General features: G+C 43.2%; 1 protein-coding gene across 1 annotated transcript in view; it reads right to left on the minus strand.

Moving 5' to 3' along the window:
* The window catches only part of CAB39 (calcium binding protein 39), an 87,173-nt gene that overhangs the window by 15,469 nt on the left and 57,719 nt on the right, over positions 1 to 13,985 (minus strand). The window contains exons 3-5 of the mRNA XM_080799235.1: positions 9,829 to 9,993; positions 7,785 to 7,903; positions 2,925 to 3,093 (exon numbers count right to left, since the gene is read on the minus strand). Coding sequence (XP_080655361.1) covers positions 2,925 to 3,093; positions 7,785 to 7,903; positions 9,829 to 9,993 — 453 coding nt within the window. The remainder of the gene's footprint in view (positions 1 to 2,924; positions 3,094 to 7,784; positions 7,904 to 9,828; positions 9,994 to 13,985) is intronic.

The following is a 13,985-nucleotide window of genomic DNA, read 5'->3' on the forward strand; positions in this document are numbered from 1 at the left end:
TAGCTCCTTTCTTTTCATCGATTCCATAAAAACAAATCTGTATGATTATTCAATATCCAGTATATCCTTATGGTCATAAAGGGATAATTCTAATAGTTACTGTTTTCTGCACACACACTGTGTGGAGGCACAATAACCTTGACATACTAGTATTATTACTTCCAACTTAACAGATGAAGAGCTTGAGATTAAATCCACAGCAGAGCTGGGAAATGAACCCAGGCAGCCACACACTCTTATCCCCTCAGCTACTGGCATCTATGAGATTAATAGGACTGAACTTACTCTTCGTGAATCCATGCTGGCTGTGGGTACATGGTTTCCTTTCCAAAATGCTCAGAAATCATCTCTTTAGAAATACTTTCTAGAACCTTACACAGGTATAACATCAAGCTCCAAGCTCCACCAGCCTCTCTGGGGAATCTACCTTCTTTTACTCTGGAAAAATTGGAAATATATTTGTTGGCCTTCTGATGCCCCTTCCCCCATCTCCTTAAGTCCTCAAAAAACAAAACATGAACAACATTTGGCCACTGATTTACTATCTTAGTACATATTCATTCAAGCTGCAAGTTGTGGACACATTTAGAGGAGGTAGTTTTGTTGATTTTTTTTAAAAAAAAATACTTATTTTTTAAGTAACCTCTGTACCCAACATGGGGCTCAAACTCACGACCCCGAAATCAAGAGTCACATACTCTTCCGACTGAGCCAGTCAGGTGCCCCTGGAGCAGGTAGTTTTAATTTCCTTTTGAGACTCAGCACCTGTTCCACAGACTCTAAATTCAGGTTTATGGATGAGCTGCATTTGTCTGACAGTTTTTATGTGCAGGGTGCGTTTTCTGGAGACATGGGTCTGATCATATTCTTCAAGGATGGTGCAAGCCATAGATCTAGCCTCCTTTTTCCATGACACAAACAGTCTCTCAAAGAGGATATGAGCAAATGAGGAGAGGAGAGTCCTCCGGCAGGAAGTGTGAGACTGTCCCTGCACTGACCCGGGTTCCTTCTAGGAAGGGTGGGGAGGGAAGGTCTGCCTGACAGCTCTGTGTTGCTTGCTCTCTCCCATGCTGTCTTGGTTTGGACTCTCCTTGATTTGGTCTCTTGGGAGAGCTCTCTGTTCAGGGGTCTCTTGAAAGGGCTCCTCCCTTGCCATGTGGTCAGGAGGGGCTGAGAGACACAGGCCAGGGCAGGTTCTCAGCACGCCTCTTCCACAGTCCACCCTTGGCAACCTGCACTGTGCTAGAAAGCTTCCCTTCCTCAGTAGACCTACCTGCCAGGCGCTGCCCAGTCTCTCCCTCTCTGGCTAATGTGACCTGACAGGGCAGCTTCCCCACAGGGATTCCCACCACTGCTTTCTCCCTGGTGAGAATGTAACTCCAAGCAGCAGCCCTAACTGAGGGCTGATCATGAAATTATCGGCAAGGCCAATGAAGATGGTTAGAGACTGTGCCTCACCCTGCCAGCCCATGTAAACAAGGCTCTCTCACCTGTGGGCCCTCCTGGGTCAGGCACTGATGTGCGCTTCTCTGCTCTCCCCCCACCTGCCTCTCCCACAGTGGCCGCCCTCAGCTCGTGGCTTGCTTTCCGCACAGATCTCTTCCCAACACGGGGCTACCGTACCTCTCTCCGAAACAGGCCTGCTGCTTTTGAATGGGGTATCCCCTTCCACCGATACATCCTAAGTATGAGTCCTAGCCCCAAAATGCAGGGACACAAAAAACATCACATTTGTGGCTCTGTTATAAACCCGAATTCGAATTCATTTTGTTTTGTACATTGACATAAAAATATCTGAGATCTTACCTAAGGCTTCTGATATCCTCTTTAATGGTTTCCAGGAAATAAATCCTTGGGCACCTCTCACACTATTACCTTATTCTCGTTCCATGAGAAACCCTAATGGCCAGCTCCCCAGGTTTTCATCCTGTTTTAAGAGTGTTCATTCACCGTAAGGGACAAATTTTACCCAGGAACCAAGGCGTGTGCTCATTATCTCAAGGGTTCTTTATCGTCATAAAACCAAACCCTCACAAGAGAAGTGGCTACTTCTCACTAAAACAGTGTTCATGGTTTCTGAGCAAAGTAGTCCGCAGGTTACTATATTAAATTCTGATTAAAGTAGCAGTAAATATTCACTTAGGAGGGCAGACATTTTATATAAGGGAATGTAACATCTAAAAGCTTACTTTCATTGTGAAGAACGCTAATAAATATTGCTGCTTTATGTACCGTAAACAGCACAGAACCTTGCAATTCAAAACAAAAATGCACACATTGTACAGTGGTATTGTATCAGATATGTATTTAGTTTATACGAATATACAACAGGGAGATGAGGTATACAGGAAAGAGAGGCTACAGAGTAATTTGGATAGTGCAGGTGATTCTGCTCTCTTTCCCCCAAACATTTGACAAATAAGCTTTGGCATGAGCATGAGGTAGGAGAGCTCAGCCTATCGTTCCCTTGGGGCTGTCCAAAACGTGGAAATCTCTGTCCTGATTGTGGTTCTAGTACTTGAAGACGTACCTATTCCAAATTAGCACGCCCCTGAACAGAAGACAACTACTTTGTCTGGTGTTTAACCAAAGAAACTACTATAGTATGTTCCAACACAGGAGTAAAACCTGTTTGTTAGATGTTCATGTATCAATATACCACACCTAATGGGTAATTTAACAGAAAAGTATACTTTTGATCACACCGACCACACTTAGAGAGCTTACAGTCAAACTCATCCACCCCTTTTAAGCGGTGACTCCACAGCATACACCTAAGTCACAGAGACTCACATAAAACATATCTTCTCTCTTCCCGCTAGAGGGCAGCCGTGTATAGACTTGGAGCTTAGAGATTCAGGGAAAAAACAGCAAACCAGTTAATCACTTACAAGTGTATTTAGAATTCTATAGTTTTATGTTACCTTGAATGTGGCAAATGCATCTGACGCTATGTCAAATGTTGACATTTCGACATATCTGAAGAAATCATAAAATTGTTCTGACCACAAAATGATTTTTGCAAGTGGTTCATGTCTGATGCATTCTCTCAACATTATTCCACAATTTAGAGCTATTTCTGGAGATTCATACCTACAAAAAGAGAACAAACCATGATTGCTGTTTTAAAACTCCAACACTGAACAGCTCAAATTTTTAGAACAGGAAGTTTCAGATGTGTCCTAATTAAGTGACCAGAGCAGGTTACTGCTCAGGGGAAGTTACTCTAGAGGGCACGCACACACTAGCTGGTGACAAATGCTTCAAACCAAAGAAAAATGACAATAAATAAATAATAAATAAATGTCATATTTTAGCTAAAAGTTTAGAGAAGTATTTAGGGTCACACCTCCAAATAGGGGTAAGATTTACGTGTAGTGCTCTTAAGACTTCAGAAAAGCCAAAAGCTGAACCAAAAACCATTATGAAACAAAATGGTTTCTCTAATTCCTAGTATCCAAAACAGCATTTTGATATCCAAAACAGTGTATCAAATATACAGCATTTATACTTCATTGTTTCAATATAGTAGTCAAAACAGAACCTTTAAGACTCTTGGCAACGTGAACCCTACAAAGTTGAAAGCCTGATCTGAGGAGGTCACAGTCTGCTTGTCAAGGAGCCCTGGAGGACTCCCCTGGTGGGTGCTGGGGATACCCCGGCATTAGTCAAGCACACACGGTTGTGTCTCACCTCGATCAGGAAGGAGCCCCATTTTCCTCTCAGCTGCGCTGCCTGGTCCCTTCTGACGGGGGTCCAGCCTCGTGGACAGCCCTCGAACCCTCCACCGCCTTTTGGGCTGCATGCACCGGCTTTGTGTCTTTCCCACGTACCGGCTCCTCAACCCTCCCGCACTCGTTGGATTTCCCAACGTTCTACTTGTGAAAGACCTCTTCCTGGCTAAAAGAAACTTTTCTCACAACGTCAGTTCTATCCCTACTTAGTGTCCCCACACTGCCAACCTTTGCATCTCTGTCTTTGAAAAAGGAAAAGAAAAGGCTCTCTCAGTTCTCCTTTCTACCCCTTAGACCGTTCCTATTTCTCGCCAGCTGACCAGTGATTGCCCGTACACTTTCATGGCTCTCACCATGACTCCACAATTCCCCTACTCAGGTCTGCTCCTGAACTCTAGTTAGGCATTTTCTGTTGCCTCTGGACAACTTCAGTTAAAGGTCTACCAGAAGCACTACATATCTAAATTCAAATCTCATCTCCCTCCACAAAATAGCCGCCCTCCCCTGCTTCCTCATTTTTATAACTTGGCGCCACGATTTTGTTTCAGATACCCAGGTCTAAAACAGGTCTTCCAGAACTTTCTCATCTGATAATGTAAGTGTTCTATACCTGTGCTGTCCACTGTGGTAGTTACTGCTAGTCACATGTGGCTAGTGAGCACTTGAAATCTGGCTAGCCTGACAGAGGGACTGAATTCTAAATGTTATTTAATTTAAATTGATTTAAAGCAAAATGATGGAGTGTGTTTAGGAGGTACTGCATTGGACAGAACAGTTTATACCTTTCCCCTTTCAGCACATCCAAACCTTCCCATCTTTGGTGTCACCACCACCCATCCTTTTTAATGAGACTTCTCTGAAATATTTTAGTTTCATTTCTTTTCATCCATCCCCACTGTTGCATTAACTCTCCCCTAGAGAAAAGCAGGAGCTCCCTGACCAGATCTTTGTTTAAGCTGTGTCTTAACCCATTTACCCAACACACAAGGGTATCAATAGCATCTCCAGTTCAGGAGTTCCAAATGATTTCTACTTGCTAATCAAATAAAGACAAATTTCTGGGCTTAATGCCCAGGCTTCCCCTCATGAGATCTGTTCCTACTGTACAACGTCCTCTCCCACTCTGCCATCAAGCACTCACTCCTATTTCCTTATTGCTGCCCATCACTATGTTCATTCCTATCCCTGGACCCAATCTCCTTTTTCCTAACTATGCAAATTCCAAACCTTTGGAACTCCAATCATTAGTCTCACCTCTTTTATCAACCCTTGAGCCTCACTGACTAAACACTGCCTCCCCTGAAATCCTACAATACTACTCATTCTCTAGCACTGGTATCCCTCTGTTGTACACAGGTTCATCACGGAGCTTCAAGAAGATCCAAATGACTCTTCTGTATCACGTTGTGGCCCAGCAACTAGAATGCTGACCAGCGCTTCAGTCCTGAAAATGTCTGCTCACAAAATGGCTGATCGTACAATTCACCTTCACTGACCTTAATTTAATAATCAGGAGACTAGAAAGACAAGAGTAAGACAGTTTGGTACAACAAGTTGGGCAGGTTTTGATGGTGGTTTGTCAAGCTTGTCTTAAATGATTAAGCCATAAACCATTGAGTACAGGGCAGACAGTTATGCTGCACAACCTGTTAGCACTAGGGAGGAAAACACATCAACGTCAAGTCACCAGAGGAAAAACTACTGCCTCCAGATGCCTTTGAACGCTAGCAACAAGATTACGTTCAAGCACACACGGACACCAGCAGCAGAAGTCTCTCCCTGATGTCTAACAACAAAGTACTTCCAGCCTATGCAGGTGGTCACATTGCATGCAAACTGTCTCAACTCACGAACTAAGGTACAGAAATCTTAAACGGGAACTTGCAAGATTCCTTGAGGAAATGGCTGTTTCCACGTCTGGGGCAGGAACCCGTACAAAATGAGCAAGGGACATCTTGTGCCAGAAAGCATGAAGCAGTCAAAGACTAACAGGGTCTCGCCAAAAGGACATGAGTACCAACTTGAAGGAGCTTCCCAATGGCCCAATGATGACACAATGTGGATATAAAAATCTGGACATAATGACTGCAATGGACTGAAATACATCAAATATATGGAAACTTCCCCTACCCCCAGATTTAAGTTCATAATGACTAGTTCACCAATTTAAAAGAACAGAGGACAAAGAAACACACTAAATGAAACCACAGGGATGCAAAATCCAAAATATGTCATTTTTCTATAGAACAAATGACCCAGTTGCTTCAACAGGTAAATGGTATTAGAAAAAAAAAAAAGAAAGAAAGAAAGACAGAAAGAAAGAAAGAAAAGAGAAGGCATAAGAGTCATATGAACCAAATTCAGTTTGTGGACCTTGCTTGGAACTGGATTTAAACAAACTAACTGAAAAATGGCACTTTGTGGGTGAAAATCCAGGACATCTGAACACTGAGTATAAGATAACATTGGGTTTGTATGTGGTATCACAACTATGGTACAAAACAAATCCTCGGACATTTATGTCTAAAATCCTAGGGATGCGTACTGAAGCACTGTTGTGTGTAAGGAGGGAGAGGAGGAGGCAAAGGCTACAAGTAAGAGTGACAGGAGGTTAGTGACAGGCAGAGCTGGGGAAGGGGTAGGAAAAGGCTGGTTATTTTCTTCCCTCCAGCTTTCTGCACATTTTCTGCTTTAAAGGCTAAAAAGGGGAGACCAATACCAGCTGCATTTTCTAGGCTTCTGCCCCCTCACTGAGTTTTCTGCTCTGGCCTGCTCACATGAGAGCTTTCAATTCTTCTTTAAATTGTACCTTAAAATTCTCACTTTACATGATGTTTAACAATACTTATCTCACACCTCTGGCTACTTTCAAGTGAAAATATAGGCAAACTAATTTACAGATTTTAATAACCACTGCTTTCTATGGAAAAGGAAATACTCGGTTTAAAAATACACAAAGGCATCTGGAAGGTGCTCTAAGAACACCAAATTTTCAAACTACTCACTACATGTTTACACACGCAACTCTGGATTGGTAACAACAAAAAATTAGATGCCAAAAGTTTTGTATGGCAACATCTGAAGAAGCAACATAGATATTTAGAAATAGAAAGAAGGAAATAGAATGCTGGCATCAAACACATGCACTGACTCACGCTCTGTCTAAACAAGTCTGAACTTGGGGGAAGTGTTAAACCGCAGAGATATGAATCAGAGGGAGGCAAGCTATAAAGTGAGGGGTAGGAGAGCAAGCTGATTCACGCCAACCGTGATGCCAGTAAAACGCTTGTCCGCCAATTTAATAGAACAGCACCAATGCTGGGACAAACAGATGCACAACAGACCCAGAGCTGGCAAACAACTCTTGTGCGAAACGACAGGGGGTGACCTTGCCAATCAGGGAGGCTCACTCCTGAGGGAGAAGAGGATTTGTTTTCTTTTGTTTTGAAGTTTTCAGGCTTTTTTGGTTTTTGTTTGTTTGCTGATACTATCACACTACCATAAATGCCCGCTTATCAGCCCAGTCATTCATTCCAGGAAGATGCAAGGTGAGTTACCAACTAAATGGGTTAGTGAGTGGACACACACAGGTAAAAAGCAAAGGGCAGACTTCATAAACATGTCCTTTGTTGACACAACACAGATAAGCTATACAGCACCTGAGCTCTACTTCCCAGGCAGCTTCTACTGCCTCACAGTGTGCAGGTCTGTCCAAAGAAGACGTCTTTAAACATATCATTTAACGGATAGTTCAGAAAACCTTTCAAAATCTAAGGACTAGAGGTAAGACCACAGAAGACTTTTTTCCTTCAGTTGTATAGGATTTGAGAATTTAAGGGCTCATGATTCACCTACCTTTTAACTCCCATATGGGAGTTTAGCTCATTGGCTGAATTTTAAGGAGGGAAATGTGTTAAGATGTATGGAAAAATGAACTGGCTGAACTACAGAGAAAATACTTTCCCACATTTACCATCTTGTCTTTGCCCAAGACCATCTTTCCTTTTTATTTTTCAACTGAGAATATAAATTTTGTTACATTGTACATACCCTTTCAATAACATGAACAAAATATTCTGTTGAGTGCAGATGTATTCAACAGTAGGAGTTCTTGTACCAATTTGTCTTCTGAGAATATTGTTGAAAATTTGAGCCACGTCTTTTTTGCCCTATTAGGAATACAATCATTAAAATGTTTACCCGACTAACCGCCAAAAAGCCCATCCACCCTCCCAAGTAAACTCAAATTAATGCATTGCATATTTGTAAGTATGACTGAATATCTGACTTTAAAATGTTCACAGATATTAAATTTTCGTGTTTATTTATAATTCCAAATTCTACATTTTAGTAGTACACTGTTTTTAACATGAGCAATTTATGTTCACAAAGTGAAATCTTACTGCATATAATTTCAACCATTTCTAGCCCTTCGGATCATGTGGACTCAGATATGAAAAATAAAACCCTGCTATATGTTTACAGTGTTCAGGTATCTGATTCCCACCCATATGGAATAAGCAGCCTCAAATAAAATGCTCGTGTTGTAAACAATACATATAATTTCCTTTTATAGTGATAGAAGGAAGAGAAGCTGCCTTCTGCTAGTATAATAAAACTGAAAGAATCCTGTAAACAGAGCTTTCATGGCAAGCGGACATCCCCCTATTAAGCTAGGCCTACTTCAGAGAGATTTTATATAGATTAATAATGAAGGCTCTAAGTACCACAAGATGCAGCAGTTCAGAGATCAGAACTATACAACCGTACTGTACTAAAGTAGAAGGACTTTACTGCTATACAGTGAACTTTATAATCAGAAAACTGCACAAGAAATTAACACATGGAAAACAAACCCCTGAGATTTTTCAGAATGGCCACCTGGTATGAGGCTGACAAGCTTGCAGGAGAGTAAGTGAAATGAGAGCTATCCAGTGCCAGAGACCATCCTGGGCCCTGCGCTAGGTCAGGAAAAGCAATGGCAATCTCTAAGAATACACCTCAAGGGCACACACTGCTATTAAATTTAAGTCTCAAATGAATATTAAATTCAGTGTCCAGGTCAGGGAATGAGATGGGTGGACAAAGCAGAAGGAACACTGCATTCCCAATTTTGCAGAGGAAATAGAAATTGCTTTTGGTGGAATTTGATACACTATTAAAAATACATGATATCATCTATATACATGGGAAGTAACTTTATCATCTGTTCTACAGAAGTAAATTTTTATTGTCCTTTAGTATTAAAATTATATTCAAGTAACCTATGAACCACACCCTCCCATTGCTCTCCCAAGTTGGATCTGATTACCCGTCTGCAATCCTCTCCCCTGGTTTTTCAAGCACCTGGACAGATATCGAACTGATCACTCAGGACGATAAACCCTGGGCTTAAAACAAAGCACACCCATGACAAAGACTCAGAGGAACCTGCTCATACCCATGCTAGAGCCCTTCATTACCATATATAGACTTCTCAAACTACCTTTCAGACTGGAATCAAGGACCATTACTGTCACTGTTAAATTCACTGAACATCTGACGTGGCACGAATCAGCTGTATAAGCTTGGACAGTAATATCAAACGCCTCCCAGGGCCAGGCAGGAGCCACAGCTGGGTGAAGCAGGCCCTGAGACAGAAAAGCAAGCTGCTGTGTGCAGCACACCCCAGCATGCCACGGGGTGGGAGCTGCTCCGTTCCAGCTGAGAGGCCAGGTAGGCTTTGCAGACTCAACGTTGCCAGAGTCGAAATTTTCAAGAGAAGCCAGAAATTCTAGTCTTCTTTAGATTGTTGACTCCTTGAGAACCCAAGCCAGTGAATTACATAAAGCAGCAGCTCTTTATTAAATATAATGTAAACAAAAGGACACAACGAATACCTAAGAAACTTCACACACAGTGTGGGGAGAGAAGAGGCGGCCCTGCACCCTTGCCCGGCTCCGCTCATGGGGCAGGCAGCTGGCGCCCGCTCACAAGGCAGGAACCCTGCAGCCAAGAGCCTGATGGAATCTTGGGATCTTTCAAAGGAGAGAACACAAGGAAAAGGACCACGAGGAAGGTAGCGCGCCTGCAAAGGAAGAAAGCGGCTTCTCACCTCAAAGTCAATGAGCTGCAGGTCGGCTACCAGCGTGCCCAGGAGCCCACTGTTATACAGCTCCTGCGCCAGCTGCGCCACGGCCTCTGTCTGCGGCTCCTTCTCGTTCGTGCCATATAGGATCTCCTTCATGGCGACCAGATTTTTGGAAACTTCTTCGGTGGCCTGATGTGGGGGAGAGGAGAAAAACAACTCCTTTACGAAACCATGTACGGCATCTGTCCATTTGTTACACACCTTCTCTCCATATAATATCCCCAAAACTCCGTGAGAGACACTTGGGCAGGCCCGGCCCGTGCTGGCCCTCAGGAGCTGAGCACATGCGTGTGTGCACACATGTGAGGACTGACACACGTGTGGCGGAGGGAAGGCCAGCAGAGTGACAACAGGTACACTGGAATGCCGAAAAACTGTGTTAGGATGGCAGGAGCAGAACAGAGAGAGAAGGTTCAGTTCTGCCTCCCGTGAGAGGGAAAGGACATGGAAGAGGCTGCTGGGCTGACCCTGAGAATGGAGAGCCACTGACGAGCAAGAACGAGCAAGAACGAGGAAAGAAGAGACTGAGGGAAAGGAATGGCATGCGGTGGGGATGAGTGAGGGGAGAAGCACAGAGTCTGTCTGAGGAAAGCGTGGCGGGAACAAGGAAATGACAGCAGAAGGCGGCTTTGGATGCTGAATTAAAATATTAGCAATAAATAATCACCAAAGAGCCTCCACTTCCGGTTAAGAGAGGAACAGGAGCCCGCTCTACCTTCCCCCATGAAAAAGATGAAAAAATAGGGGAATTTATTATATGAAACACTACATTTAAAACACTGAACTTCAGACAGCACAGGACAGTGACCCTCATGAGAAGGGGAACAAATGAAAAATTCACAATTGCCCCAGCTTGCCGCCTGGAGAGTTTCCGGGCCACTGCACAGGGAGGGGGAAGGCAGGCACAACAGGCGGTCTCCAGGCCTTGCGGAGACAGCTGGGAATCCGCAAGGCGGAATACCAGAGCGGAGAGAAGTGTGCAAAGACACACCCCAAATCAGGGAGCAGCCTGCCTGGATCTACTCCAGAAAACCTCCTCTCAGCCTCCGAAACAATTCCTTTAAGAAAGGTAGGGCTAATGTTCCAGTCCCACCTAGGATGGAAAGATGTAGAAGACACTAGACCACGACTTCCCTATAAATGTCATAAACGTTAATGTAGCCTGAGGTTACCATTAAGAATTTTTGCAATTAAATCATATAATTCATTTGAAGCCAGGTCTTTGAGTGACCCTGCAATGAAGGCTTCAACTCCTCCCACTATTTAATTTAACCTCATTAACAGCCCACTGTTCAACACTGTGGAGGTTATTTCTGGATTCTGAAGGACATCCAACATACCAGCTATCACTCTCATATCTGCATTACCTGCAAATTTGATAAGTATACCTCCCACGGCCTCAATCATCAACCAAAACACCGAAAAGGAGATAACTCTGAATGGAACCTACCATTATGCCTTTGAATCATCATGTTCTTTTCATGAACGATCTACTCATAATCTTTGGGCATGGTCACTCAGCCACTTACATATAAACCTATTTCCAAATCATATTCAGAAGGCTTATTTTTTTTTAAAGAGATTTTATTTATTTATCTGACAGGGAGAGAAACAGTGAGAGAGGAAACACAAGCAAGGGGAGAGGGAGAAGCAGGCTTCCCGCTGAGCAGGGAGCCCGATGTGGGGCTCGACCCCAGAACCCTGGGATCATATCCTGAGTCGAAGGCAGGTGCCCAACAACTGAGCCACCGAGGTGCCCCTCAAAAGGCTTTTTGTTAAACACCTGGATAAAATAACACTTGACCCTTGAACAACAAGGGTCTGAACTGTGCTAGTCCACTTATACACCCATTTTTTTTTTTTACAGGACAGTACTAGAAAAGTATTTGCTCTTCCTTATAATTTTCTTTCTTTTTAAGATTTTAATTTACTTATTTGACAGAGAGAGAGAGATCACAAGTAGGCAGAGAGGCAGGAAGAGAGAGAGGGGGAAGCAGGCTCCCTGCTGAGCAGAGAGCCTGAAGTGAGGCTCCACCCCAGGAACCTGAGATTATGACCTGAGTTGAAGGCAGAGGTTTAACTCACTGAGCTACCCAGGTGCCCCTGCTCTTCCTTATGGTTTTCTTAGTAACATTTTCTTTCCTCTCTGTGACTTTATGGTAAGAATACACTATACGATACATGTAACATACAAAATGTGGTGACTGCTGATGTTATCTGCAGGGCTTACAGTCAGCAGCAGGCTACCAGTAGTGAAGTTCTGGGGGAGTTGAAAGTTTTATGTGGATTTCTGACTGTGTGGGGAGTCTGTGTCCCTTACCCCCGTTCAAGGGTCAACTATATACTATTTCTTCCACATTTCTTGAATTTAAGACAATGAAATTAAGTTAATTTGCTATGACCTTTTCCCTAAGCCTGTGCTGGTTTCTGATGACTAGGATTTTCTTTTCGAAATGTTTAAGATGATCCTAGCAATCCCATGCAGAACTTCTTCAGTATCAGTGGTCTGCAGAAGCTTTACCTTCTCCGGTCAGCTGTTACTGCACGATTCTGTGAATGCCTTAGGTTTCTGATAGCAGCTCATCATCCCACATACCAAGTTTAGGTACCCCAAAATATGCTTTTGGGGGACAAGTATATAAAATCATTTATTAACAGAAAATGTTCTCTTACAAACTAATTACATGTGTTATTTCTGTAATTTCATTTTATTAATCTTTATTCTTAAGCTATTTTCTCTGACAGGGAAGAACCTGGCATTTAGTGCATTTCCTGAGTGTGTTATCTGCTGAATGTGTTATCTGCTGATTTAACACCAGTGACCCTAAGTAGTAGGCCCAGCCCCCTGTACATCTCTGGCTAGATCACACTTTTGAGGCTCATGGCAACCTTTCATATGCCTCAGCTTACATGTGCTCTTTTTTGAAATCATGATATGATTTTAGATTTGAATTCAGACCACACTCTATGCTCGGACAGTAAAAGACGATAAGAAGGGAGGGGGGTGATAGCTAAAAGGTAGGAGGTTTCTTTTTGAAGTGATGAAATGTTCTAAAATTGACTGTGGTTATGGTTGCACATTATCTGTGAATAAACTAAAAACCACTGAAATGTACACTTTAAATGGGTGAATGGTATGTGTGAATTATCTCAATAAAGCTATTAAAAAAGGGGGAGAAGCCAGGAAATGGAAAGCAACTTATGGTATTTCTTAGATGAAAGGCAACCTGGACCCACATGTAAAGCCCTCTTCTTCCCACTGAGAAGATGGTATTGTCACCTGTATTATGGGCTGGGGAGGAGGGGTGGGACATCAAAGGCATTCCCCTATCTGCTAACCACTGTACTCACCTGCTTATGCAGATCCTTGTGATATGGAGAATGGATTGTAGGGAATTCAAGGAAATCAGTTAGTGGGCTACTTATGGAAACCCTCTGGCTTTCTGAGGAACTCACTTGTCTGTTTTCTCACCTCCTCATACAGCCAACTCCTTCTCACTTGATTTTTTCTCCCCAATCAGTTTCAAATATGATCAAGACTCCCATTAACAAAATCAAATAAACTCTCCCTTGGCCAACCCCAGAGCCCTTTCCTACTACTGCTCACCCTAAGCAAACGTCTAAAAAGCATCCACCTGTGTGTGCTATAGTCCACATCTTCTCCTGGTCCCTCCCAGCCCAGTCCCATGGGGCTTCTCCACCTAGTACTTTACAGCTTTTAGCCACTCACCAAAGACCTGCCCTGCCAGGAAATACAATTCTCTGTCTTTAGTACATGTTAGCTCTTGGCAGCAGCTGAAGGTGTTGATTACACCCTTCTTTTAAAACTGCTCCTCCCTTGTCCTCTATGACTCACCACCACCCTAATTTTTCCTGCCTGTCTCCCTGGTTGCTCCTTTTGCCTCCCTGTTGACTCATTCCTCTCGACGAGGCCATTTAAATATTGGGAATCCCTCAAGGCAGGGTACAAGGTCTATTCTTCTCATTCTATCATCTCTCCCAAGTGATGTCATCCACACCCACAGCTTTAATTAACACCTCAATGCAGATACCTCACAGATTCCTATCTCTAATCCAGTTCTCTTACTAGTACATTCAAGAGCCCACTTGAAATGTCTCCA

Source organism: Martes martes, assembly GCF_963455335.1.
Source record: "Martes martes genome assembly, chromosome: 3".
Taxonomy (NCBI): Eukaryota; Metazoa; Chordata; class Mammalia; order Carnivora; family Mustelidae; genus Martes; species Martes martes.